This window comes from Limulus polyphemus, unplaced genomic scaffold (genome assembly GCF_000517525.1).
Source record: "Limulus polyphemus unplaced genomic scaffold, Limulus_polyphemus-2.1.2 Scaffold59, whole genome shotgun sequence".
Taxonomy (NCBI): domain Eukaryota; kingdom Metazoa; phylum Arthropoda; class Merostomata; order Xiphosura; family Limulidae; genus Limulus; species Limulus polyphemus.
Window position 1 is genome coordinate 126598 of NW_013665669.1, and position 25402 is coordinate 151999.

Genomic DNA, 25402 nt, shown 5'->3' on the forward strand with positions numbered 1-25402 from the left:
TCTACATCTTTCAAGATCACTTAGCGAACGTTTTAATGGTTGAATGAAAAGTTGAGGAACCCACTTTGAGACTAATAATGGCTGGAGACGGCTTGAATGGGTAATGAAGAAAAACTTTAATACAACAGCAAATGTACAACGTTTCGACAAGGTTTTGTCATCATCAGGTACAAAACCTTGTCGAAACGTTGTACATTTGCTGTTGTATTAAAGTTTTTCTTCATTACCCATTCAAGCCGTCTCCAGCCATTATTAGTTTCAAAGTGGGTTCCTCGTCATCGAATTTGAAAACAAATATATTTATTTCTTGCTTTTCAGGTTTACATGTCACGCTGTCTTGTAGCCTACAGAGTGCATAATTATTCTCGTGATTCATAGCATGCGCACGTTTTACTGACGACACGACTGTACAAATTGCAACGTTAAGTGCCACTTATGTGTCGTCATTTTAGTGTCTTCTGGCTGACTGACAGACAACACACTACAGTATAATGGTGCGAATGGTTAAAACATGTGACCTCTCCACGTGGCCTTAGGCCCCATTTAAGGGAAATAATGAGTAACATAAACTATTGCTCTCAAATAACGTTACTGTCAAATGTGTACTTCCAAAGCGATATTATCCGTGTTATTTATTGAGGTGACTAACTTAATTTTATTTTGAATAATGTTCACCTGAATAATATAAATAGCAAAATTCGAAATCACGGATTTAGTAATGTTTTTACCATAACTGTTTTTAGCTGATTTAATTTTGAAAATCGTGTAACGCCATCTTTCCACAAATGCTGCCCCAAATGACGCCATCGTTGCCAGCCAACTATTGGTATTGGTAAACAATACTACTACTACTACTACTATTACGACAGTTCTGGGAATTTAATATCAGTTTTGCCCTTGAACGATTATCCAGTCTTTTTGACTAAGATTGTTGTGGTATTGTGTTTTCATGATTACAGTTTTAGTTTTAAAATTTTAGACGATAATGTGAAAAGGGTGAATGATTATAATTTATAGGCATAATTTAACATTTACTGAGGATTTAGAAATAGCAATTTGAAAACTGATTTTTCACAAAGTTCACGCTTATTTCATAGGTTATGGTTAGCCTAGTTTAAACGATCTTAACTGTTTACAGCAGATACATGTACATTAATATATCATATGTAATTGTTTTACATTATAATAGTGATGTAAAGCTATGCATAGACAAACCAATGCATGTGCAACAGACATTAGTGTCTTATAGTTAAAGACTGAGTTAATAAAGACGCTGAATTTCTTTCTCAAGTTACGCTACTATGTAACTAAGAACAAGAATTAAAACGTATTTGATTTTAAATTTAACTATTTATGACTAACTCAAATACTAAAAATAAGACTCCAGCTATATATATTCACACACAAAATAGAAATAAATAAATCATTCGAAAACCACAGTATGTAAAATCACAAGTCTGTAAGTCTTAACTTTGTGAAAATACAACAGAAAATGCATTACAGGCTGGCCTATAGCCTAGGTAATACTCACTAATACTAATAAGGTACTACACAAAGGCATTGCGAATTGTAATAACTGTTAGTCTTAAACAGAAGAAACAGGCTCAAATGGTTGTTATCCGTATTTAACTGCAAAATAAAACATGAAATTGAATAATATTAGTTATGTTAAGAAATTTAAAAAAGTTTTATTTTGTATGTAATCTGACATGGCTGAATTGCTAAGAAAATTGTTTAGTAGTTTTACTTATGAAGAATATAAGAGATTCTCAGTTGTAATTAACTTTTGAAATGAGGGAAGAAGTTTAAGTTTTGGTGAAGAGGAAACTTTTTTAAACACTTTAAAGTTTTAAAGTAACTAACCAAAAAGGGACTTAGAATTTTAAGTATTATTTTTACAAGTTTCTTTATATATATAGAAATTTTCTTATGCATATTTGATTCTTATTTTTAAAGATGAAAATGTGGATGTAAGAAAGTAAAGACTGAAAGACATTAGTTTGGTATCTGCTGGAAGTAAGATGTTGGAATTTATTTGCCAGGAGTCATTTAGGAAAGCATTTGGAAATGTGACATTTAATTAGCAATTTCCAGCATGATGAAAAAAAAAAGCTTTCTTGCCCTACTAATTCTTTGAAAGGGCTTCCAGTTTTTAAGGTGATAGCACCGTAATTGACGTCATGATATGAAATGGATAAAAAAGAATTAGTATGGTAGTAAAAAGCAGAGTTGTGATGAATGGATTTTTTTTTAATTGGGGGGAATGATTCTTGTCAGAAATATGCCTGTTTATAGGGCATTTGTTGTTTTATTATTTATAATACTTATTAGGATAATTGTGAAATATTTACAGATTAGTATTGTATTAATTCTTTGATAATATTAAGATGGATGGAAGAGCTAATTGTCTTTGGAAATGTTTCCATTTCTCAAAAGAACCTTGACAGTCCTAGTAACTGGAAAATGAGATTGAATATTATAGTTAATTACTTGGGGATATGGAAATTTGTTAAGCATTGCTTGTGTGAGAGGAGTATTGGTTTCGAGGAAAATAATAATTATTTAGACATGATTGTGATTGTTGATGAAACCACAGAATACTTTGAATATTTTGTTTTGATCTTTATTTTTAAATGTAAGTGTGGGAATGTTTAATGTAAAGTAAGAAGTATTTTAACCTATGAATAGAAGTGTTAATTTTTGTACATGTATTCTCTGGAGCACAGAGGTAGCTTAGTTCACTTATTCAGAATTGTTTGGGGCTTAGCCACTCTTCTTAGTGGTTTGTTTATTCAAAAATTCTGAAATAATCTGAAATATTTGGAGTAAAAAGTTTTAAGTGTTTAAGATCAGGTGAGGACTTGTTCTTGAAGAAATTTTTTTTTGTTAAATACTTAGTATGGCTTGTTTGATGAGGTGTTGTTGTGATGATAGGATGAATTCTTTTAAACTTCAAAGATAATGAAGAACTGTATTTAATTCAGATATGGTATTTTGTGGCATGTCTTTTGCTGGTAAGGTGTGATATTGGTGGGTTAGTTGGGTGTCATTCTGCTTTTTTTTATGTTTTTGTTTATGTGAATAAAGATTGACCATGATGGGCTAAATTACTATTTGTACTATGTTTTTTTATGTTCATTATAATCACACTGCCTAAGGGTTAAGGCTTTTCTTGACAGGCTAACTCAAATCCCCAGCAGTTCTATCAACTTTCACACACAAAAGAAAATTATTTTTCTACATTTTATATTTTAATTACATAACATCATTTTGCTTTTCTATTTTCTGTGTATTTGAACACTTACTGTATTAAGAGTATTGATATCTTTGTGAGCAGAATTATTTGTTTTGTAATGTTTCTTTCCGATTTTGTTATTGAGTTAGAGACATGATCATTTCTAATTTATTCATTTTATGTCTATTATGGGAAATTCTGCATCAGCCTTTAGAAAATATTGGCTTCAAATGTGGTAGGTACAAGAAGCTTGGGAGAGTTCAAGAGAAGGCTTGATGAGTACTTAGGGAGTCAGGGCTGGATATAATTACATGGGTGTTTGATGAAAGGAACAGGACAATCAAGATGAGCCAAGTGACCCCCTTTTTTGTATCTCATATTTTATGTCAATAATTTGTAGCTGTAATGTATGTATTCAAATCTTTTAACATTCACAGATAATTATGTAACTGATCAATTATTCTTTAACTTGATACCTTATAAAAAATTTCTGAAAATCATGAAAAGAATGGTAAGGTGTGATCTCAGTGTTTAAAATATAACTTACAGACTGGAATGTCTGTTGTTATGGTTGTTTGCAATGAACTATAGTTGTCGACACTTGAGTGAACAAGTTAATTGACTAATAAAAATTACAAACTTATTTTTACATTGTTTTAAATCAAAGATCACACTAGATAGCTCATTAATTAAAAAAAAAAAATCACGATTTTATCAAGGAACTTCATGAGTGTTTCTCTTCATCATACTTTAGCCACTGAATGGAACATTCTTTTGCATTTGTTTTAATCATATTCGTGCTTGGTTTCTCTTTTTGATAACTTTATGTCTACTTTGACTTGATTGCTCATCCTTGACACAAAGTTAAAGCGAAAAAGAGAAGCTTGCTTAGCTATTGCAGGTCCACAACTTACATCAAAAATGGTATGCACATCAAGGGTGATAACAAGCACATAAAACAGGGCACATTTCCTCTTTTTTTTTATAGACTTTTGGTTTTGAATTTAAAAATACATATATACTTAATTAATTAAATTAGTCAATTATTACATTCTATAAAGCAGGGTATGCAATTAACATCTATGGAAATCATTAGGGATTTAGTAACAAAAGAAAAAGAAGGGGAGTATTATCTGACATTATTCTTTATACAGTTTTTCCTTTCTTAATGGGTAACCTCAGCCAGTTTGGTTGAAGAACAGTTTAACTATAAAAGCTTTCTCCTATACTTATTTGGTGTACTATGTAGTAATTAATACTTCCAGCATTCATATTGGAGAAAAACAATACAGTAAAGGTGACAAAATTTACTTCAACATGTTTAGTGGTTCCTGCCATCTAGAAATATGCCTTTATTTTTTTAGTAAGTGTGTTTTCCTGTTTTATTCTTATATTGGAAAATGGGTGTATTTATATTATATATATATATCAGTGTCTGTTTATATATAAGATGAATTATAATTTGACTCCTTTTTTTTACAGCCCTGAACCAAAATCGGCAGCTCATGACTTCATATTTGTGTTCTTATCATCTTGATGCAGTCCCCCAGCCTTATCGATGGAAAGCTACCCATTTTCAGCTTTCCATCATCTTTGACTTTTTATGCTGATGATCAGTCTTCTCATAAGCAAATTCTCACACTCTACAATCCCTATGATTTTCCCTTAAAGTTCAGAGGTATATGTCTTATTTTTTTCCTTTTAAATTTTCTTAGTTAGCCAGAAAATTTCTTCCATATGTAAATTTTCAGTAAACATTTATATATATATAATATTGTAACACCTGTTATACATTTGTTTTGTATTTCATTATGTATATTTTTGCAAATTACTGATGATATAGCACATAAATATTTTTTTTTATATTACATATAACACAGTGACAAAATATATTTCTACATCACAATGAAGTAATCCTTTTACAAGTTAAATAGGCATTTAATATCTAGATCTGATTATTGTTTGACACAAATATAGATTTGGTATCTCCTATAATTGAAAAAAAATATAAAAGTTTGAAAGGTTTTGCTTGTTTGACCAAACTGATAACATTCTTTTGTATTGAAATTATTGTCTTCTCTTATTTTTATTGAAAAGTCAGTGAGGATACGAAGATAATTAACGGAAATGTGCTATAACATAAAAATAAAATGTTATAATATATACATCAGAAAAAAAAACGATCCTGCACACACCTATATTTACATGTATTATTATGAAATCTATGAATATGTATGGAGAAACTAAAAATGCTGATCATAGTAATATGAGTCATTACATCTGTAGGCATTGAAAAGCTGGAAAAAATGTGTTGTCTTAAAAATATCACTAATTAGAGTTCATGTATTATCGTCATAAAGAAAAGAAAAAGTATTTATTTTGTCATAACAAAAACATAAAATTGTAATATCCTTTGAACAGTACCAATAAAAAATTAAGAGTAAAAATAATTTAAGCCTAAAACATGAACATGAATGCATAAAAAATTAAATATAGTATTTAAAAAGAACAGCTAAATAGATAAAACAATTAAAGAAAAATTTCTGTAGAAGTTAAATGTACATTATGCATATTGTTATGTTATTTGAAGATAAAGCATATTTGGAAAACACTGAAGATTTTGTTCATAAGTCATTTCAACAAGTATACCTAGCCCAAAGAACAGAAAAATACCATGTTAAATGTACAACTTTTTTTCTTTTGCGAATTTGTTTTTCCTTTTTTTTTTGGAACTGCTGACAAGAGGGAAGGCAACTGGTGGCAGCACCCATCAACAAAAATTTTTTTTTGTTTTTGAACTGATCACTAGAAGGAAGGCAACTGGCTGACAGCATCTGCCACCAAATTTGATTTTTTTGCTTGTAGGTACTATAGTTTGAAGAGCACCACTAACTGATTAATCAGATTTAATCAGTTAATGGGGCTATCAGTTAATTTATCAGCAATGTTACTAATCACAAAGCTCTAATTGTAGCTAATTCTCAGTTTTGTCTTTCTTGCAAAGACATCATATATTTTCGAGGCATGAGCAATGAACACTTTTTTAAAATTGCAGATATTATTTTAGCATACTCCATCCTAATGTTGTCCTTCAGATGTTTCATGGTTTGTAACCAGTTGCAGTAGATAAAATGCTTCCTTAAAGACTACAGACAATAGGGTATTTATCACGCTTGAATGTGTATATTGTATCACAGTAAAATATTATGATTAAAAAAAGTCATGAAACACTCAAGCTCATGTGACTCCAAGCCATATTTGGTCATGGTTGGCTAGCCTTAAGAAAAACTAGCAGAAGCACCATATGGGAACTACGTGGGCAAACCTATGTCACACAAGGTAAATGCAAATGGTGACAGCAGGTGAAAAGGAAGATAGATGTAATGTGTCAATCATACTGTATATGTTTGAACCAGAGCTTGCAGACGACAATGTGTCTAATGTTGACATGTTGCCCGAAGTAGACGACGAGTACTGGCAGTTGTCTGATCTTTCTTGGTATGGAATTGTTTCAATAGTTATACGTTACAAGGTCACAAAAGATTGTTTTACACTGCTAATGTCAGGAAAATGGAATGAAATTTACAGCCGTCAGTGTGGTCACATGGGCAATAATACAGTAAATCTATGAATGAATTATAGTCAATATTTGTTTTTTCAAGTGATGAATCTATATCTAGATGTAGATCTAATATCAGCTGATGGACTTTCGATACTGTATTCTGCACATGCTCTGATTTGTATATATACGACTAAGTATACATTAGGACTGGAAAAGTAAACAAAGTTTGGATAATATTTCAATAATCAATGTTATAGATCTAGCATTTTTATGTTGCATATTGATATCTCTAATGAAATTTCATAAAAAAGTGTTATAAACATGAAAAATAAATAAAAAGAACAGCCAATTGTTTGTCCATGCCGTTTTTTGGGTAATAGCTGAAAGTGTAATTTCATAAACATTTTTGTTTTAGTAGATCTACTGGTGTGTTTATGAAATCTTAATGGTTGCTGACAATTCTATATCGCACTTGAAACATTAGCTAAAACCTGATGTGCCACTGGCATGAGCCTCTCTGCTGCTCGGATCTCCCCTCAAACTTCGGATACACACTGGGCACTGCATCTTTCTTTAGTGCCAGTTTTTTTTTTTTTGCAAATTCCACTGCATGCATGGAAGTTTTCGGCAGATTCCATTTATCGTGAGTTCTTGATACGAACTTTGTCCAGGCAATGTGCCATCTTCTGTCTGATTTAGATAGAAACTCATGCAGAGATACCTCCATTTCCTTGGGAATGTTCCCACATCTATAAAAAAAACACAGCGAAAAACCATAGTTGTTTACTCATGAATAACTGTATTCACGATGTCTGTCAAATGAAATTTGTCCAGAAAAACAACAACAAATTGTTTTCATGTAAACAAACTGACAGTTTTCCACACACCTAGTGAAAACTGACTGCAACTAGCCTTGTTTACCTTGAGTGATGTCACTCGTTTCTGACTCAATTTTTTCAACTAAGCGATCACAAAGGCTGACTGTTGCACTAACTTTGGGAGCTTGTAGGGCCTGGGTGGGGGCAAATTATTGAAAAATGACTTGGTTTCAATTTTTAACTTATATTTCTACAGAATTTAAATATATATATACAAACTAATTGTGTTTTTACTCTCCGGCATCTTTAAGAAGAAATTTAAAGGTGATATAATGGAGTTTCTTGGTGGCTATTCCTATAGGCCTCTCCTGTCACTCAACATTTTTAGAAATGTGACATCAAAGAAACTGGGGTAATATGGTGTTTTTTTTTTTTCTTGTTGGGATCATTCTCTGATATTTCCACCTCAAAAAAGTATTGTACTTGCAGACAAAAACCTTTTAATTTAGACTCTGAAAATTTGTTAATTCTGTTACTGGCTTTTTTCATGAGATAAAAATTAAGACTTGAAGAAAGACGGCCTGTAAAAGAAGGGATTAAAGGTTCATGTACTAATTGATTAATGAGCCCATCAATTAATCAATTAGTAAATACCACTAATTACCCACCTCTACCTATAATGCGGTACAATTAACATTTTGTAAAACCACTTAACCTTTCACCACTGGCTAAATCATGAAAGCATTCTAGTAACTAATCTTAAGATATGCTTCACCCAAAAATGATTTACTCTTAATGAAACTAATCGAAATAATTTTTGGGCTTAAATAGGGTTTAAATTATTACAAGTGCCAAGACAAAAAACTGAGTTATAGTATTATTGATAATTGAAAATATAAATTATTGATATTATTTGAAGGAATACACATACAATATAAAATGTGAAGCAATTTCCTATTTATGTTTATATTCCTCTGTGGAATTTTATACACCAAGTATAATTAGGTTTATACTTACATATCTATACAACAATGTGGTCTTATTGTTCCTTCTGGGTCCACTACAACAAATTTTTTAGGTGCGGTACACAAAACTGAAAGCAAGAAAGTGTACCATCATTAGATACAAAATTAACTTCTTTTGGAAATTAACATGTATTTATCAAGAAAAAGCTATATTATTTTGAACACAAAATAACATAGCCAAAACTTGTTTTAACAAATTCGTTTTTTAAGCAAAAACAAAAACATACATTAAATTTAATTAAAACAATTTAAAAAAAAAACAACAACATGGTATTAACATTGTTTATTTTAATGTAGTTTTTGGATTTTCTTTGTTTTCTTATGATAGACCAACTTGGTGGATAAATCGTTAATGTCAAAAAATTATCACCAAGTGATTGCTGTTATGTTTGTTTTTAAAATATGCAATAACCCCATACTGATCTTTTGTAAATCTAATAATAAAATATGTTTTACTATCACTGATAAAAGTATTGATGATTGCAATTACAAACAGTTAAGTAGCCAATTAACCAGTTTATTTGTGTACATTGTTTGAATAGGATAAACATAATGTTCTATGAAGATTTGAATTGTTAGAATATCTTGCAGTTCTCTGCCATACTCACTAAACAGTAAAGTTAAATAAACTTATCTGATTTGATGATGATTTTATTTAGTGAACATAATAAAATCTCATATTTACAAACATTGAAATTTAATAAAACCGTATTATATGTATTAAAAAAGTAAAAACACTGTAATTAAACAAAGACCAAACATCAACAACATACCTTTATTAAGCCTTAAGCAGTCTCCAATTGTGTGACTTCCTTGTTTCATACTGTATACATATTCCTGTGTATAGATAAACTACTTATACCTGATGATGATAAAACCTTCTCCAAACAACTTATTCAACTTATTTTTAAACTGTACAAGTTTGCCTTATCTCAATTAAAAAATTTCTGTAGCATTTAAACATAATTTAATACATAAACACTTTCACAATTCACAAATGAAAGAAACTGAAAGGAACATTTACAGGAACTATAAAAATAATCTTAAACCTATATATTTATTCTGCTAATACATGATAGCTCTATCCAAACATATTTAAACCTTCTTTATAGCTGTTTTGAAAACTGTGTTTCATTAGTAAGTAGTCAAACCACTTGTAGCACCATAACAAAGTTACAACCAAGACCTGTACAAAAACTAAAGGATGCACTTGAAAATGGATAACATATTCTCAAGGGGTTATAGATACTTAGCAAAAACAATTATTCTGTGGGATAGGCAGAATAATTATAAAATAAACTGACTAGTAGGTTTTTTTGTTTACAAACAAAACTCTTTGCAAAAATGAAAATATGATTTTTTTTTTCTTTGTGAATTACACTAAATAAATGTCAAAAAATGACAAAATATCGATCATAAAATATTTTTGAGCTAAAATTGTAGAAATATAGTTACAGTTAAGGTATGAAGTTGTCTTTAAAATTTGTGACTGAAAAAATTTTACCATGTAGCAAAAAAAAAGGAAAAGCCAGAGGAAATTATGTCTTCAGATTTCAGGCACAATAATTTATAATTAAGTTGCTTTTTTTTAATCCTAAACATTTTACATGAAAATGTATTATATTCACAATGCAACTGCATTGTTTAACACTTAAGAAAATAAAAGATTTATTCAGTTATCAGTCACCTGTTGTAACAGTACTGTGTACAGTTTTCCAGACATAATATTTATGAAGTTATAAAATTTTATGTTCTTTTAAACTAGTATCCTAAATTAATTTAGGTATTTGAATAATATTGTGGCATTGTGCCAAATTTATTATTTGATGTCATACAGTGGACCAACTGTTTGATGATGATATTACAGGTTTCATTTCTTTAGATTACTAAATGTAAAATAGTTTAAAAAATCCATAAATACTATATATCCACACCCTCATTATAAGAGGCTTTACTGTATTTCTTCGCTGTGCTGACCCAAGCTATCCTGATGAGACTTAAATAGGGAAAAATGGAGTGTACCAAAGAGTGAACCAAAGAATATAATAGGTTTCTTCATCCCAGATTATATTTTCAATTTTACCTTTGATGAAAAGAAAATGAATCTTTAATATCATCATTTTATAGACTTGTTATTAAATAAAATTCAGTATTGTTTTACATGTTTATAAGCGTGTTTATGATAAGGTGTGTTAATTGTTTAAATGTTAGCCAAATTGTTAAATGTCTTGAATTTTGCTTAATCTATTAAATGTTAAAAATATATAATGAGATATACATTTCATCTTAACCTTGCATTTGTAAAAATACATCATGCTGTCATTCAGTTTTGAACAAATTCTCTATATTGCTATAATTAAAAATAAAATTAGTAGAAAATACACAAAATTATGATTCCGATACTTCCCTCCTCTCAAAAGATTAGCTATTCTCATTCATTGCTGCCCCCTATCTGCAAACATTTTCTTTATGCATTCCACAAGCCTTCTGCTCCCTTCTATTGGAATCAAGTGATTCCAACGTGTCTCTCATGCAAATCATCGTGCGTCACCTCTCCATCAATAGGAGCATAGTACACTCATATGATGCATGTGACTACCTTTATGCGCCTCTACTGAACAATCACTTCTCGTTTGGCAGCACTTGTACTTGGACGTCTTTATTTTTGTCTTGCTTTCAGTTTCAGCTGTAGTTATTTCTCAAAGTGGTTATAATTTTGTAACATACCCAGTTTTCTTGAACGTTGCATTAATTCTATCTAATTCTAGTCACCTTTATTTAATACATTTACTGTTGTCAACTATTGAAGCATGAATTCCAAAGTTAATGTCACCAATTTCAACAGGCACTTTATCACAGGCTTCAGGTGCGGGCTCACACTTCCCACCCTTCCTCCCCACACACTTCCGGTGCTTCCGTTTTCTGCCAAACTTTAAAGTGGTAGTTTGGTAGAGGTACAAAGAGGGAGTCACATGCATTACGTGAATGTACTATGCTCCTATTGGCGGAGAGGTGATGCATGATAATTTGCATGAGAGACATGTTTGAATCACTTGATTCCAATAGGGGAGAGCAGAAGACTTGTGGCATGTGTAAAGAAAAGTTTGCATATAGGGGTCAGCAATGAACGAGAATAGCTAATCTTGTGAGAGGAGGGAAGTACTTATCGGAAATACATTTTCAGAATAGGAAAATTATAAATCATAAATATTTTATTTATATATATAAATAAGCAAAACAAGAAAACATAAAAAAGCATTTGTCAGGTTTTCTAAATATAGCAATTACTATCAGAAATTGTAGTTTAGTCACTTTCAATTGGAACTACTTTTTTGACACATTGTCAGCATAATCTTTTGCTATGTAGAGATGCAATAAATTGATGTGAAACCAACAAAGCTATAGCAATGTCATCTTTGGGAGCTCAAAATAAGTAAAACCCTTTTTAGTTATATATTTTCATAGGAAAGGAAACTGAAACCAAAAAATACAATAAAATGAAGGCTGTGCAGAGCTAAGCTACAGTGGCAGTAGCTGGATCTAGTGACAATGTATTTGTTGAATTTACAGAAATATGTGGTACTTTATATATATATAAATATATATATATATATATATAAAGCTATTTGTACAAGAAAGTAATAGCACTTTATAATTTTTTTTATAATTATTCTTATAACATTTAAATGTTTAAAAAAGTTTTTCTAAAAAGTTTAAGTAACTCTCCTAGTTTATGACAATGTCAGGGCCTTAAGTGTTGTGTCTTTAACTACAAAGTTACTCAAATGCTTTGTAACAAACCAAGGGAAATGAGTAATCAAACCCCTTTTTATTTATTAAGATTTAAAAGTGCTTAACCAAAGTAAAAAAAAACTAGTAGTTTTGATATTTTTCAACTAGCCCAAACAACATAAAAACTCTAATAACTTTATCATACAAAGTTTGAAAATCAGTAGGGAATTAATATGTATAAAACTACAAAATTTATTTTGGTAATATTATTGTGTTATCAAGTATTAGTATTTAATGTATTTACACTAGCTGCTGTAATGTTTCAATTTTACAGTGGTATTTATGTTTATGTTTTTAAAAATTAGCTAAGTGATACTGTAATCAAATTTCAGTTTATTTTACATGAAAGAAGAGACTTCCACTATAATGGTATAGTATCTTGGATTAATAAGTGTTGAACATACAGTCCTAATGTAACCTAAAAATTCAAACAAAGTTAAAATAATGTTAATACATTATGTAAATGATTAGCTCAGTCAGGTTATCATTCAGCAAATTCAAAGGCTATATCTTTATTTCTGGTAATTTGATTGATATGAAAATAAAAAAGTTAATAGCAAACATATCAAATTATTTAATCAAAATTTAAGTAGTTCTAATTGTTTATAATCATATTTAGAAAGAAAATTATAGCATTGGTAAACAGTATGCCCGTTTTTAAAATATTTTTAAAACATTGTTACTTATACAGTAATACTACTTGCGTTATCACTTATTTTAGACATCAGTGATACGAAAAACATCTTTTTCATGAGAATTCCAACTTCTAAGAACTGTAGGTGTCTTAACAATACTAACAGATGAAAACAAATTCTAAAGTCTAGACACATTGCTAGTGTCTGCAAAAAAAAGGTATGAAAACTTACCATCGCAAGTTTAATTTATGTTCATATTGTGGTATTAGCTTATAAATAGTCAATCATTGGCTGTGGACTCCAGCTGTGTTCATATCAAAAAAACATTTCTGGTAATTAATAGTCCTATCAAATAAAAACACTGATGTCTAATGTTTTTTTTGATACTCTGTGGTGGTGTAAGGACATCTGGCTGATTTTATTAATTTCTGAAAACATTGAGTGGTTCAAACCCATAGATCTGGGCTTATTTATACAACATTGAATAATACAGTTATTGTTTTCAAAAAATGGGCAGCATGGGTCTGGTGCCCCTTACCTGGACCCCTTCTTCTAGATCCATGCCTGCTTATACAATGTTAAAGAATGGTTATTAATTCTGATAAGGTACTCTCCCTCAGCTCACAAAATTAGCTTTTCTCATTTTGAACTGCCCACTATTTGCAAACTTTTTCAGAAATGCATGCCACAAGCCTTCATCCTCCTTCTGTTGGAATCCAAAGTTCCAACACATTCACATGCAAATCATTATGCTTCACCTCTCCACCAATAGGAGAGCACTACTATCACGTGACGCTTGTGACTCCCTCTACGTGCTGCTACCAAACTATCACTTCTTTTTTACATTGTTCAGTTACCTTATAGTGGTTTACTTTTTTCATTTTTCATATTTTTCTTAACTTTATTTACTACACTTCACAGTTGCAGAGTTAATATTTAAATAAAGCATTACTTCCTCTCCACTGCACTTTCCCCCCTTTTTTCCAGTGGAGTACAGGAGTCCTTACCACTTACCAGTTTCAAGCCACTGGGGTGGTTGACCATGGAGGCAACCTGCTGGATGGCTTCCACAAAGATGGCTATAACCATTCAGTTCAGAGTAGGGTGGTGGTATTCTGCTGGTGTAGAGGGTGTTACAAGATCCTCTGGATGAGTAACTATTTCTCGGAGTTGAGATGCCCAAATGCAGTTCACCCCTCCGATTGGGTGCCTTCCTCCTACCCTTGCATGGATGTTGGCACCCAGTGAGTGAGGTTTTGGAGATTGAGTGAACCAATAACACAAGTCCTCACACAGGTTTTGGGTTGTCCATCTTCCCCTCTTGACTTATCTTCTGTGTTGTGGGTTGCAGAAGGTCTATCTGGTCTGTTTCCGTTTCTGTCCTGGGTTTTCCCTCATTTGGTGATAAGGTTGTTACCTACCTGGGGTCATTTTGGGCTGGTTTCATGGTCACGGGGGTTGAGTGCATGGATTCTGGATGACACATTCCCAGATCCCTGGCATTAGGCTACCCTGTGAATTCCTGGAGTCAAATGTTAGGTTCTCTCTTGACTCTGGGACTTGAGGTGAAGACAGTATGATCCTCATCCTACCCTCGTGAGGATTTTGGTACTCAGCGAGTGAGGTTTTGGATGTAGTTGACTTACCGAGTACGGTCCGTCTCACCCTAGCCACTCTACACCATGGGACACATCCTCACTTGCCCACTTTCCATTGTGGGATTGAGTGATTCTGATTTATGTTTGAGATCACATTGCTAAACTATCCTCTCTCACGCGGATGTGCTCCCTTTTATGTTTTGCCATGTCTGGTCATCCTAATCATGTTTATGTTCCTGATGAAGAGATACCTGGATCAGGTGTGGTGTGGTACCCCTCCTCAGATCATCTGATCTGTTCATTTCGGAGATGTCCAGGGGATACGTCTATGCTTCCCTCACACTGGTACCTTCTCCATTTCAATGTGGGATTCAAGCTAATCTTGTGAGTGGAGGAAGAGCACCTTATCGGAAGTTATAATTTTCCTAAATGAAAATGTATTTCCAATGGGTACTTCCCTCTGCTCACACTTCCCACCTATCCTCCTCACAATCTTCCGGTGCTTGCATCTTCTGCCAAACTTCGAAGTGATAGTTGGTAGTGCCGTGTAGAAGGAGTCAGATGCATCATGTGATAGTAGTGCTCTCCTATTGGTGGAAAGGTGATGCATGATGATTTGCATGAGAGATGTGTTGGAACTTTAGATTCCAACAGTGGGAGGATGAAGGCTTGTGGCATGCATTTCTGAAAAGTTCACATATAGAAGGCAGCACAAAATGAGAAAAGCTGATCTTGTGAGTGGAGAGAAGTACCTACCAGAAATACATTTACACTTAGGAAAATTATAATTTCCAGAAAAAATAGAACTGCTTCCCTAGATATATGTTTTAAACAACATTAAATAATACAGTTATTAATTAAAAAAAAAAGGATGGAAAGGTCAGGACCCCTTCTCTGAATCCATGCCTGCTTAAACACATTAAAGAATATAGTTACACAATTATAGTTTAGAGACATAAGACAATGTAAAAAATAGTAAATTTACACTATTTAACATTATGTAGTCAGAGAATTGGAGATGGTTGCTGCAAGCCATTTGCCTTCCCTTGTGTCAGCAGCTTAAAAGAGAGGGTGAGCAAGTTTAGTGGCAATGGGAAATTCTCAAATCATGAAGCATGTCTCTCCATCTGTTATGTAGTTTATGCTTAACATCAGACAAACAATATGGCAATATTTCGATTACTTGGATAGTTGTAATATTGATAAACAGTAAATAATCAGAAATCCTTATTTAATTTACTTTATTATTTTTGTGACAGTTAATTTAATTGTAATTTTGATTATTTTCTTGTTGTTGATACCAGGTAAAATTAGATTGGACAAGATGTTTTGTACTGCTGCATGTTAAGACTGCTTCTGCATTCAATCTGGATTTTTCTGGAAGGATGGGTAAGGGGGGGGGGGCTATATAGATTTTGAGGGATCTTATGCTGTGGACCAGAGCTTCAGAAACATTGCACACAAGTGAACAAGGTTTCTTCCAAATTTAGCCAAAAGATGAAGATTTCCCTTGAATTTGAAATGTTATTTTTACCAAAATTGATTGTTAATACACCATTGCTGTTTGAGGAAAATTAAAATGTTTTAAAGGTTGTCTTTCTATATCACCCCTTATATTAAAGCCAAGTGGAAATTTATTGTAGTTTATACAACTTAGCATATTTAAAAAACTAAAATGAGTTATATAAACATAGAACTTTGATAGTACAATGACATTTGTTGGTTTTACTTACTGTTCTGTAGAGAAGCTATGTTAAACATGATACACTAGCTCCAGCATCTGTACACAATGTGGTAAACTAAAGATCTCTGAAAGAATTAGTCTTTTCTTTATTAATGTGTGTGTTGATTATATATTAGATATTTCATATATCAAAGTAAAGTAAAGCTTATTTAATACGATGAAATATGGTGTATGTTTCCACACCGAGAAATTAGCAGTAAGCAAAGAGTGAAGGTAACAGTTTGTACTTGATGATTTTGGTGATTCTGCAAACCTTCTTGGACATTTAAAGTGTGTTTCTTAAATCAAGCTTTTGCTTTTTTTATCAGTAGTGTAAGTGCAATCATTGATTATACCAAAAATGGTTCATTTTCTGGCTTCAACCAAGAACTTGGTTAATATTTTTCATGATCAATTATTAATTGATTATAACAAAACAAATGAAAAAAGTACATGACTTTTATGCTCAATTCACTCTTGTAGAAGAAACAAAACTTCATTCTGGGTAAACCCCTAGTGAAAATTCTATTATTTTCTATCTTGTATTAATTATACGTGATGTTGTGGCAAATTTTGATGCCATGTGTATGAGTGAATGTAATTGATTAATGAGTAGATATGTCAAAGTAGAATCGAGTTTAGAGGAATCTAGGTCATGCTATCATGGTGGCAAATGCTGAACCCTACAGTGGAGAAAGCCAGACTGACTAAGAAAATGTTCAGTAAGATTATTCCAAATCATTAATTACATAAAACAGTTTAATTATTAGTGACAGTGCTACCAATAATTGATTTATAAGTAATAATTTTATAACCAATCTCCTTCACCAGTTCTCAGAGAATTTAAATATTTCCTTGCTTATATGGTTAATAATCTTGATTATACTACATTGATAATTTGGTATCAAACCTGAGAAGTTTTACAAAAGAACACAGTATGTTTCACTAAAGAGTTTTTTAAAGACGCTTGTAGAAAATGGTATACCCTATTGATATCAATATCCTGGAAGATGTGGCTTAGTGATTAATTTTAATTACTCTTATTTGTAAATATACTGTCTATCATATTCTTTATTCAGCTTCTTGTAGCTTGAAGCTACACCAAATCTGATTTGTTAAAAGCATTTGTAATTTCTGGTGGATAGAACATGCTTATTTCATTAAACCTATTTAAATTGAAAAGTGACATATTATGTTTTGATAAAAGATAGTTATAGGCATTCTTATGTTGTTAGTTCTGGTTACAATCTACTTTTTTTGCTGTGTTTGTGATTTAAAGTTGTGGGAATTAAGACCTACTCCTTAGTAAGTAGCATGACATATTTAGTTAACATACTGTCTTGTTTAAATTAAATTAAGATGTTGTTAAATTTATATTTCATTATGTGTATATAACCATTATGTTATTTCCCTCAAACACCTTAAAAAAAAGAAAGCCTCTTTAAATTTTTGAAATTTATTTTTATTTAAAATGACTTATAAGTATCATTAACTTTTTAATGGTAGAGTTAAATGTTTGATACAGGATATGTTTGTGTTGTTTGAACTGTCTGAAGTTCTAATAACTTGAGAAGTCTGACAACTTTAAAAATTTTGTATTTCTGTTATGTTAAATTTCAACAAAAAGCAATTTAACCTTCCTTAGAATGAGCATATTATTTAGATGCTATAGTTTAATCTTGGAAGCATTTGCCATTTTGTACAAGTAATATCATGTTTGTCTTTGGTACATATGATCTCATATTATATATAGAAGCTCTATAGTAAGTGACCTACATGACATTCAGCACTTTATTGTTAGTGAAATTTGTGTAAAGGTTTGAAGGGTACATTTTTACTCTGTATGAAATTATTATTCTTAACTTTCTTTAATGCAAACTGGAGTTTATTATGAGACATTTCTATAATGTGAATAAAATTGTGACATATACTTGAACTGAAATAACTTAATTGTTAGAAAACAGGAGGGAATATTGGCCCATCAATCTGGTACAGATTCATAGATGATGTATTTGGAGAGTAGAACATTAATTTAGAGTCTCTCTTTTTAGTTTTCATGAGTTCTTGAATACTGTTCACCCATTCATAAAATTTACACTTGCTTATGCCATACCAGGTAGAAATTTACCATTGCTAGATACTACAATTCATGTCAGGAATGGGGAGATCATTACTTGTATTTTCAGCCATTTACTAAAGCCCTTTGTATGCATATCCACTCTCATCATCCCCTGCTGTAAGAAATAGGTGTCATTATTGGCTACCTCCATAGAATTGATCAAGTTTGTAATAACAAAGAAATGATGGAGGAGGTTAGGGAAAACCTGATGACTCTTTTAAGAAAAAATGCCTATCAACAGGAATTTATACAAAACATAATAGGAAATTTTGATAACCAAAAGAAAATTGAACCGTAGAAATATAGAGAGCACATTTAAAGCTTAGGCTACTTGGGTGATTCCATATATAAGTGATAATATCACCACAAAACTGAAGAGAATAATTAGAGCATCAAACTTACCTATTAAAATAGTACAAAACCAGGCATCTTCCTTAAATCATTAATAACAAGTTCAGCATACAAGAAAGAAACACGATGTATGAAAAATAACTGTAAAGCTACTAAATATGGACTACATGATAGATGCCATAGAAAAAACGTTGTTTATGAAATAACTTGTGGCAGATGCTCTAGTACGTATATAGGAGAAACTTCCTGACCCGTACTTGATTGAATATCAGAACATGTGCGTGATATTCAAAACATCAATAATAAGAATGCTATTGCAGAGCATTATGGAAAAGTACATGACCTACCACAAGCGGATAACATCTTATCAGATGTTAAGATCTTATCTAAATGTCATAATTTTCTGGACAGAAAACTTAAAGAATCCACTTTTAATCAAGAAAAGTAAACCTAAATTGAACAAATACAAAGGTTGGCCTTTAGTGTAGAGATGTTAATGGCATTTTAATATGTTGAACTTTGATAAAGTCTCTATACATACACTAATAAGGGGTGAAATATATGTTCAGACATTGTTATGTATTGAAATAATTAGATGAAAAAATACACACCAATAAAAATATGAAGAAATGTTTTAGATACATAACATATTCTAAGTCCAATGATGTTAATAGTTTACTTATTGGTTTACACGTTATTTATTAGCACTGTTGGTTTGATTTGTCTTAACAATAAAAATTCAAGAATGTTTGATTTACGAATTATAGTGTTCCAATTTAGATTTAATTGGATTAGTGAACTTATAGGATATCGATAGCTCCTGACAAAGCCGTAATAGCGAAAGATTGAACTAATAAAGTTACATTCTAGAGATATAGGTCATAATTTTATTTACATCTGCATGAAATTACTTTTGATATTTCATTTGTACATGATGCATTATTATAATTTTCTGTGTTTTCGAACAACTGTAGCCTGTGATTAAAATTAAGTTGTATGAAATGTAATTTAATTTGCAATTTAATAACAGGGAGTTTTCTGATTGAGTAAAAAATTAGCCAATAGAATGCGAGGAACTAAAAATTTTTAAGGAGATAGACTTCCATATGTTTGACACTTCTGATGATAATTACATTTTAGATTGATAAGTGATAATCTGTTATTGTAAATTTGACTTTTGAGGCATGCAGAAGCATTATTAAAGGCATTTTTTAAGAATATAGATGAGATATGACTATTTTACTAGAACTTTAAACAATACATATTTCCTATTGACTAGTGTAATTCGTCATAATGGTATCACTCAGAGCAACTGTGGTATCACTGACAAGTTCAGAATTCAGGTGCAGGAACATGGACAACGTCAAGTTCTGGGAAAGAAAGATATTCCAGCCACAGTGCTTCTGTCCAAACCTGACAATAGTGCTTCTTCCACTGTAGAGTCAGAACAGTTTGAACAACTGTCAAAACAGTCTTTGCCACTGATGCAAGCTAGACAGTATGCTATTAATGGAGCACAAGGTGCAGTGTACATTTATGTTCATTCTTTGTAGACATATTTTCCTATGTTATTGATTGTATGTGACAATGGTACATAAGGTAGATAGTATTTTCTCATTATATAACAGTTTAACATGTAATAAAACTTTCTTCAAAAATTAAGTATGATGTAAGGATGGCAGTGCAGGCAGGGATGAATACACAAAACTATATAAGATTCACTACATAAGTAGCCAAATCTTTCCAAGAATAACTTTTATCTACAATTAAATGTTGAATTCCTATCATTTGTGGCCCGGCATGGCCAGGTGGACTCGCAATCTGTGAGTCGCAGGTTCGAATTCCCATCCCACCAAACATGCTCGACCTTTCAGCCATGGTGCATTATAATGTGACAGTCAATCCCACTATTCGTTGGTAAAAGAGTAGCTCAAGAGTTGGCGGTGGGTGATGATGACTAGCTGCCTTCCCTCTAGTCTTAAACTGCTAAATTAGGGACGGCTAGCGCAGATAGCCCTCGTGTAGCTTTGTGCGAAATTCAAAAAACAAACAATCCTATCAGTTGCATGATGAATTCAGGTTTGAATAAAAGTATTTAAACTGGATAGTGCTATATAGTCTTCCAGTGGCTAATAACCATAAGTTTATAAGATTGACTCAGTACTTACTGGCTATTTATGTAGGGATTTTTTGTATGGTTTTGTGTATTCATCTGTACCCTGTTTCTGTACTTTTTGGCATTGCCATCCCTACATCATACTTAATTTCTGCAGGTTTTTTATTACTTGTTTCCTCTCTTTTAAACAATTTCATTGAAATAGGTTGATAAGTGATCATTTGTTTTATTTTTATAATTCAATAGTAATTTATATTGTTAATATCACATCAGTTTCTCTAATTTTGGATTACACTGGGGGGCCAGTGAAGTTGGAATGGTTCCTCCAGGATGATACAAATACCTCAGAGTGCTGGACCAACATTAAGGGGATATTTACAGAACCCACACCTTCCAGCTTTACCCCAACTCATTGCATCTGCATACAATAGACTCCACCACATGCTAGGGTCATGTTGATTAATAGGGAGGAAATAAAGTATGTTACTATGCACACTATGAAAATGTAAAGAAAAGAAGTCTGCTATATAATGTATTGTTTTGATAATTAAGAAACTGGTGTTTTTAAACTCAGACATTAATAACATGTACACAGAGCTGCCAGTTGCATAAATACTTTGAATATTAATTTAGGTTGTTCTTTCTTTATATATTCTTACTGAAACTGTTTTGGCAGATATCATGTGTGAAATGAAAAATCACAAACGGTCATTATATAAGAACAATTTGTTCTGTCATCTAGCAACCAGAAATGAAACTGATATTTATGAAACATGGAAATAATATATACTTATAAACTGAACGCTAAGTAATAATTTTCTTTTTTATTATTTCCCCACAAAAATACATGAGGTAGAAGAACAGAATAATATTACTGTTACACAAGATGTGAAACACTTGATATTGGCAATAAGGTGCTCAAGTAAGGCTATAACTCAACTTTAGCAGTTATTTGTAAGCATCATAGAGTGATAGATTGAATGCAGAAGCCATTTTTTTTCTTGGCTCACTATTATGCTTAGTGATATTTTCTTGTGTAGACATTTGGATGTAGAAACTTTCATAGCCAAATATGTACAATTTTAAGTTTTATTACACATGCAAAAACTCACTGCTTTTTTCAGCAAACTCAAATATCTTAGTATGAATTGTCAGCAGTAGTCATTATTTTGTGTCACTACATGTTTTATCAATGTGATATGAGAAAGATTCACAGTGCAGACTTCCATTTGCTTAGACAAACTGGATGAAGAACAGTTATGTTTTGAATTAAACAGTTTTACCAAATTTTTTTTATAAAGTGCATAATTTCGTAGAGGTTGCAATTTCTTCACATGTGCATTATTAACAATATCAAAAGTTGTGTAATTGATACTCTATGTTGTTCCAAATGTACCTCTGATATATCTTTAATGATTTAAGCCAACATTGAATTTTTGTTAGTCATTTGTATAGATAAATTTAACAACCAATTTTCTGATTTGCTGTTTATACATTTTTAAACACTTTAATATTGTTTAAGTGCAAAGAATTTTTCAAGAACAAAGTTAAAAAATAAAAAAATGATTTTTATGTTAATGCATTGAAAAAAAAAAAAGTACCTGTTGGCACATGTAATTTCAAAGAAGGCTAATATTTGTAATATGAGGTGGAGGTACTTTGCAATCACTAATAAGTGTGATATCAGTTCCAATCTTTTAAGTTAAAAAAACAAGTGCCTAAAGAAATAGTGGTTAAAGTTGATTTTTTCTAATTAGTTATAAAACAAACAAGACTGCAAAAAAAAAGGGCTTATAGTTAATGTTGGTGATGTCTGTTTTTAACAGGAAGAAGTAACTCGGGACCGAGTGTAGTTGTAATATTAGCTGCCATTGTTTGTATATTAGCCTTGATTTTACCAACCAGAGGAGATCCAGAAGGATTCCTTCCTGTTTATCTTCATCTTAGTATGCACCAAAAACTTATTGCTGCCTATACCCTAGGTAAGCATCATTGAGCTACTGAAGCTGGTAGTTTGTGTTTTATAGACTTTGTTAAAAATCTTATGATAATATGTGAAAATTCTTTAATATGTTATACACATATACAAGGTGATTCTCCTTAATTGAAACACACGGAAAAACAACATTGCTCTATATGTTCTTTCTCTCTCATTCAACTGTTTCAACCATTTTTCTGTTGTTAACTTACAACTATCTGATGCATTCTGTAGCTTAAAGTATGGTGTTTTTGCAAGTATTAAAATACATTTTGCTGTGTGCGAGCTGAACTGTAAATGAATAAACTATTTAAGTGTATAGATTCTCCCCCTCGTACTTAGAGCATTTGGAATTATATTTAAAGAAGCCTCCTAGTAGCAAAGAGTTGATACATTGTAGTTTTTTTTTTGGAGCATTTCAACTTTATACCTTTAGTAAATCATATGTACTTAAGCCTTTTCATTTCATAAGCACATAATTATAATAAACTACACATAATGGTGATTGTGACATTACTTAAAGTTAAAACCCAAGTATTTGTTCTTATCATATAAGTGGCGTCTTAAATTTCTGCACTCAGGATATAAAGTCTGTTATAGGAAAAAGTAAAAAAAACATTGGTAAAAAAATCATAGGGATATTTCAGTTTTCAAAGTTTGCTGAATGGATTGAAACAATATTTAGGAATGACAGCTTTATTGAAACCCAATGTTTAAATGTACACCTTTTTCAAGGGTTCACAGCATAATGAACCACAAATGTTTTAGATGTTTCTTCAACAATTACTGGCCCAAGATTACAATTTTATTAAAATATAAATTAAACAAAAAACTTCTGAAGGCAATTTTACACTTTCAATTTATACTGGCCCAATTTTACACTTTCAATTTACACTGGCCCAAAAGAAGAAACTTTCCAGATTTGAAGCTACTTTTGACCAAATGAGTTGCGATTTCTTTCATTGAATATTATATAAATTTATCTCTTCAGAATTTTATCCAGTGCTATAAACCTTCTCAAATGAAGCATTAGGTTTCATTAAAGCTGTCATTCCTGTAGATGGTTTCCATCTTTCAATCCATTCTGCAAGCTTTTAAAATTGATATATCCATAAAAAAAAAATCATTTTGAACAGCTTCTACTTATGACTTCCACCTGTAACTGAGGTTCAGTCAACTTAGGAGATATAAGTTTATACATATAAAGTTCCCCCTGCATTTATTTGTGATATTGCTTGTATGTATTACTAGAAATGTACCATAAGTTTTATCTAGAAATTTCTGTTGAGGTAAAAAGCATTTCTTGGACATCTATATGTAACTAGATTGTAATGATATTTAAATTTATACATGAAAAGAAGAAAAGGGTACAAGTCGTTCTGTCTCGGTGTACAATAGTTTTGAAACACAAAGTTTGGTAAGCCATGTTAACCTTATAAATTAAATTGATAGCCCCCCTGATGGCTCAGCATTAATTCTGAGAGCTTATATCACTAAAAATTGAGTTTTGTTACCTGTGATGGACAGAGCACAGATAGCCCATTATGTAGCTTTGTGCTTAACAACAAAGAAACAAAATTAAATTAATAAAATATATTAATGTTTTGATACATCTTTTATGCAAAACTACTTTCATGTAAAATTTTAAAGATACAAACAACCACTTAAGTTACAATAATTATTTGTAAAAAGAGTCAAGAGTATCTATAATATAATTCACAGGTTATTTTTACAATGTTACGTAGTAACAAATAAACTTAACCAATGTAATGTTTTTAGAGACTGTTTCTTGTACATCATTATGAACTAATTAGTCATGTTTCTAGAAAAATGTAGTCAATAAGTATGTGTGTTTGTATAGAGCCTTTTCCACTTAGCTTTATTCCTGATTTTAAATTAACTTCCTTCCTGAAATAATTGTTTTGATAAATGTATTTATTTTCATAGGACTCGTAACGATGGTGATCTTCCGGACTTGATGCATGCCTTTGCTTAGATCATAAACAGAAAGCCTGAGTAATTCTTTGTATGATACATTAATGGAGAGAATGGCTTCTCTGATGTTCTCAGAGTAGCTTCTAGTACGTGATAATTATTAAAAATAAAAACTATGTTTTAAGGTAAATGTAACATGGAAATTTTGCTATCTTCATATCAGCTGTTGTATACTGTACAGTCTTGCTTGATACTGATTTGTAATATTGTGTGTGACTGTATTTTATCATTGTATATACAGGATGAATTTTGTTTCAATAGTTTTATTTTGAATACCTTTAGTATTGTTGTAGTAGTAAAAGGTGTTTCCTAATCTTTACGTCTCTTTTTAAATAGTATTATATTCAAAGCCACAACTTCCTGAAATAGCTTAGCTGGCTAAATAATTACAAATCAAGAATACTAATACACTTGTAACCGAAAAATCCCCAAATAAGGTGCTTTATACATAAACA

The 25402-nt window shown here is 31.3% G+C and overlaps 1 protein-coding gene across 1 annotated transcript; it reads left to right on the forward strand.

Moving 5' to 3' along the window:
* The first annotated feature begins 802 nt into the window (after positions 1–802).
* On the forward strand, positions 803–25266 carry LOC106464301 (motile sperm domain-containing protein 1-like). Its single transcript, XM_022392585.1, has 7 exons — positions 803–936; positions 4718–4949; positions 6652–6733; positions 15670–15736; positions 20082–20379; positions 22801–22956; positions 24900–25266. Exons 2-7 carry the CDS (start codon positions 4772–4774, stop codon positions 24929–24931), a joined length of 813 nt encoding a protein of 270 aa, XP_022248293.1. The 5' UTR covers positions 803–936; positions 4718–4771; the 3' UTR covers positions 24932–25266.
* The last annotated feature ends 136 nt before the right edge of the window (positions 25267–25402 follow it).